The sequence below is a fragment of the Solanum pennellii genome, chromosome 12, assembly GCF_001406875.1.
Source record: "Solanum pennellii chromosome 12, SPENNV200".
Lineage (NCBI taxonomy): Eukaryota > Viridiplantae > Streptophyta > Magnoliopsida > Solanales > Solanaceae > Solanum > Solanum pennellii.
In genome coordinates this window covers 80,081,061-80,085,917 of record NC_028648.1, presented here as the reverse complement: position 1 = coordinate 80,085,917, position 4,857 = coordinate 80,081,061, and the positions used below count along the sequence as shown (strand labels likewise).

Here is a 4,857-nt window from a genome sequence, read left to right as displayed (position 1 = left end):
AACAGAATTTAACCGAAATGTTTTCAATTTTTTTTAGTTAACCCGACCCGACTCGGATCCGCGTGAGTGACCCGTTTTAAATTCCGTTATATTCAAAATTTCCCGCCATGACTGTTCTGAAAGGTTGCAACTTTCAGGAACAGTCAATACCATTTGAAAGTTTGCAACCTTTCATTAATGGTCGTGTCAATTCTGAAAGGGTAGCAACCTTTCAGAATATATTATTCTTGCCTATAAATACCATTCAGTCTTCAGAATTTTTCCTAACGAACTTTTCTGATCTTCTTCTTCTTAAACAAATATTTTTTCGTGTACTTTCCTGCTGTGGATTGATTCGCTGACAGTAGAGTTTTTGGTATCTATACTCTACTGATTAAGATCATTTTACCCTGGGAGGTTATATTCCAAATCAAACCTCGGATACTAGAGGGGAATAATTTTCTTAAGGGGACACTGTGAATTCAGTGGACTTGATTTTCTTCCTAAATTATCAAAAAAGAGTATTCCAGATTCTGGTAAGTTTTACAGATTCAATTATTTTTTACAAATAAATTTCTGTTCATCTTATTTACTGGTTCTAGAAATCTCAGTTACTTCGTGTTTCTGAATGATTTATTACAACCAGTAATTTCTGATTTTCATAACACAGATTGGCAACAACCCAGTGGTTAGGGCTTGAGACTTTCAAGTTAGAGGTCTCAAGTTTGAAACCCCTTGCCAGCGAAAGTAAAGAATTTATCTTTTGAGTCATGTTCGTCACACCGAACTTGCCTAATGCGGATTACCTCTTATATATAATTGTGAGTTTCCATCATAAATTTTTTTTTCTTACTCTTTATTCTTCAACTTTTTAAGTGTCATAATATACACATCTCTTAAAATCTCGCGTTATATATATGAAATAACTTATTTCATTGTTATGATATGATCGATGAAATAAATAATCTAAGTATCTCTAACTTGCTAATCAAATACACTATATTTTATCTCAAAATTATTACGCCTGACACGTTAAACCTCCTAATAGTTGCCAAAATTCAATTTTTAAAAAAAAGTTTGGTAGATCATTTAGCGTGAGAATTAAGAAAACTAGCAAAAGTAAAAGTTACAGTATTTTAAAAGTTTGAAATTATTTATTTATACATTGATAAATTCATAGTATTTTTCACTATTTTTTAAAATTTTTTTTCAATCGGCAAAAAAAATGTTGAAGGCATCAGTGAAAGCTCGATATGCGACTGAAACTGAAAAAGAAGCGGCAACTGGCGGCGCCACTGTAACTTTCAACGCCGGCGACTTTAAGCTCCGTGCTTCTATGACCGATGCTACCGTAATCAACGGTCCCAGTTTAAACGGCTTATCTCTCGCCGTTGAAAAACCTAACTCCTTCATCTTCGACTACAACGTCCCCAAAAATGTGCGGTGAATTTCTTCTCTGCATTTTTCATGTTTTTTTTTTTAAAATTATTATAGTTTATTTTTGTGCTAAATTTCAGTAGATCTTAGCTGTAAAATCACTATGCCGGTTATAATTATCCGTGAATCGAAGCAATAAATAGCTGAATCTCAGTGGACTGTGACACTGTCTGTCCAATTTATATGATAACATTTCGAATTTCAAGAGTCGAATAGTATAATTTTGACTGTGCATTTGAGCATGATTGATAATAACACAATAATTGATTGTTCAAAATATTTCAAAGATATTTTAGGATAAGTGTTTTGTATAAGTGTGATGTTTGGATCAACTTTAGGTTTACATTCCAACACCAGTTGGTATATACAGGTAGCTGTGTTAGACGTGAAGAAATCATCTAGTGTTTTTTTTCTCTGTTGAGATTTGAACTTGACACCTTATGCTCTCAACCGACTTTATTGACCAATAGGCCACGCTAACACTACCAAAAAAGATGGTATATTGAGCGGTTCAACACTAACAAACACTGGGTATGATTATCTATTTTTCGTGACGACAAGACTACTCTGCCACTAAACAAAACAGTGCTGATTTAGTTTTTTTTTTTTGGTCTATGAATTGAAGAAATTTGAAAATTTAAAATGCTTTTCTTAAAAGGAGGGAGAAAATCCAAAGAGTTATCTTTTTATGTTTTGTACTAACATTTTTTGGACTTGTTTAAAATTAGTATGGACTATTATTTACTATTTTTTTTAGGATTTTTGTGATTTCAGGACATCAAATTTCAATTTATGAACTCAATAAACGTTTTGGAGAAGCCATTGAATTTGAAGTACACTCGCTCTAGAGGAGAGGACAAAACAACACTGGATGGGACATTGGTGTTTGATTCCGCGAACAAGTTGTCAGTCAGTCATAAGCTGGGTTCGGGAGGTTGTAAATTGAAGTATAGTTATGTTCATGGAGGACTCACTACTTTTGAGCCGAGCTATGATATAAAAGAGGATTCTTGGGATTTTGCAGTGTCTCATAAAGTTTACGGGATTGATGTTTGTAAAGCTACGTATCAGACGCCGAGTAGGAATTTGGGGCTTCACTGGTCGAGGAGTTCTAAGCTAGGTGGATCGTTTAAGGTACAATTATTTTATTGTTTGAGTTATATTATTGATATAGACCTGAATAAAAAGCGGTAGATGATTTATATAACTCATACGATACAATTGATAGATTGATCCGTATCTTCTTGGTTGCCTTATTTGAGTGAGTAATAGAAGTAACAATGATCTTGTATTGCTATTTAAATTTGATTTTTTTTTTGTTTGATTCGAAGATTATTTTGTCAGGCCACAATCTTTTCCTTAGATTATTTTGATTTGTACAAGATTTGATGGTATGTTGATTGTACTTGCTGTTTAAAATCCTTATAGGTGGACAAACATTGAAATTTGAAAGTATAGACGAGTTTTGAGAAAATCCATTACAAAGCTATCTTCTAGTATAAAATTGAAGAACCACTTTTTTACTACACTAGTCCTTTTAGAATGAATCATTTACTCCACTTCTGATAGGATGTTCGATAAGCCAAAAATTTGACTTAATATCTGCCAGTCTGTTGTCATCCTTGCGGAATTCTCTGCAGTGCTTACACAGTGGAATAGTCCACAATAATAGAATTGTTAGCAATGGAAACAAGTAGGGTCGAGGATAGGGAGTGTGTTAAGGGGTTCATACATTAGGCGGTGGTTGCCTGTTTGATTTCGGTTTTCCATACTTTGCCTAGGGAGAGCCTTCCCATGGCTGCCTCTTTCATAAAACGAAACATGAAACCATATTATCTTGATCTAATGGTATATTGGGGTACTAAGTGGACGCGTACTTTCTTTGCACTACTTTGTTTAAAAATGAGTCCCTTGTTAATCATTTGAAGGTGTTTGCTCTGCTTAAGACGTCTTGCCCCTCAGTGCTATGCCTGCAAGACATCACATGTTTTAGGGATTAGTCAGTTAGTAGTTTTTAAGACTACAAGTTTGAGAAAATATGAAAGAACGGAGATGGATTTCTGGATGACAGATACCATCTTACAAGCAAAATGAGTTTACTCAATGGTTCCTCTTCCAGACTAATGTCGTAAATTAAAAACATGCTCCAGTTTATGCTAATTGTTTGATTCCTTGTTGATTCACATTCTGTGATATTAGCCTGTAGAGCAAATCAGAGAAGTGGAGTCAGTTTCTGTCCTTTTTGTTTCTGATGCTTTTATCATCTTACCTATTTTACTATGCATTATCTTCCGAAAACACAGGAACTGATTTGTAGTTGGTCAATCTCGTTAGTAAAATGTTCTCTTCGTTTGATCTTTTGATAGCTAACGAAGAAATCTAAAATATATACTACTATGTTTTCCTTATCATGTTGTTGTTTCCCGCCACTGCTACCAGACTCTTGACACAAACAATTCTTGCCTCCAGGTTTCTGCATCTATGTGTTTGGATGATGATGAACTTAAACTGCCAAAGTTAACTGCTGAGACTTCATGGGACTTTGACTTGTAACTCTTTATGTATTTTCATTTGATCATTTCATATAGTTGTTGTATTATTCACTAGTTACCTATTTAGTCCTCAAAATTTATGATCGAGATTTGCCAGTACATTATACTGTAGAACTTCATATTTCTCGATAAAGTGTACGCATATCTTATTCTTGTTTCTGCTATACGCTTGACTCAAGAAATAACACGTCCTATTATAATCCCATAAATAGAAGTTGAGTCTATTTGTGGAGGGTGAGTATACTGTATGAGCATTTTATATTACTGAAAAAGTAAAATAAAATATGATGCAAATAAAAGGACAAATATAACTCCGAACTATCGCAAATGAATGTAGATATCCTCCGTTATACTTTTGGGATATTGCTGCTCCTGCCATCGAAAAATCAGAGCATATATGTCCTTCACTCTAATGCAAAACTAAATAGGAACATGCGACATAATTTTATCCATTCTAATGGAAGACTAAATAGGAACACGCGACATAATTTTATCTGTCGATTCAATATTTAATAAACGTCGATCGGTGAATAAGATTACGACATGTGTATATCCATATAAATGGTATATATGCTCTAGTTTTTTACCTGTAGAAACATCCATGTCCCAAAAGGTACGAAAGAGAATATATGCATATCGTTTACGATATCTTGGGGTATATTTGTCATTTTTCCGATAATTTATATTTATAAAAATTTTGTGTTGAATAGGTTTGTTCTCTTCCGTAGTCCATTTAAAGTTGAGCAAGTTGTCAGCATCCATTGGTAACATTATAAATTATATGGATATAATAATATACAAGTATTAATTCAATTATGTAATATGTGTGACACTCCATCTAGATTGCTTCAAATTACAAATGTCACATCTCTATTTATCATTTCAATTT

General features: G+C 33.5%; 1 protein-coding gene across 1 annotated transcript; it reads left to right on the top strand.

The window, feature by feature from the left end:
* Positions 1–1,143: 1,143 nt before the first annotated feature.
* LOC107005727 (outer envelope pore protein 24A, chloroplastic-like) lies at positions 1,144–4,132 on the top strand. Its single transcript, XM_015204379.2, has 3 exons — positions 1,144–1,417; positions 2,191–2,550; positions 3,886–4,132. Exons 1-3 carry the CDS (start codon positions 1,205–1,207, stop codon positions 3,967–3,969), a joined length of 657 nt encoding a protein of 218 aa, XP_015059865.1. The 5' UTR covers positions 1,144–1,204; the 3' UTR covers positions 3,970–4,132.
* The last annotated feature ends 725 nt before the right edge of the window (positions 4,133–4,857 follow it).

Excerpts from the sequence above, each read along its gene's own strand:
- LOC107005727 (XM_015204379.2), top strand. The coding sequence starts at position 1,205 with ATGTTGAAGGCATCAGTGAAAGCTCGATATGCGACTGAAACTGAAAAA. Across the intron at positions 1,418-2,190 it reads ACTACAACGTCCCCAAAAAT|GACATCAAATTTCAATTTAT; the intron begins GTGCGGTGAATT and ends TTGTGATTTCAG. Across the intron at positions 2,551-3,885 it reads AGCTAGGTGGATCGTTTAAG|GTTTCTGCATCTATGTGTTT; the intron begins GTACAATTATTT and ends TCTTGCCTCCAG.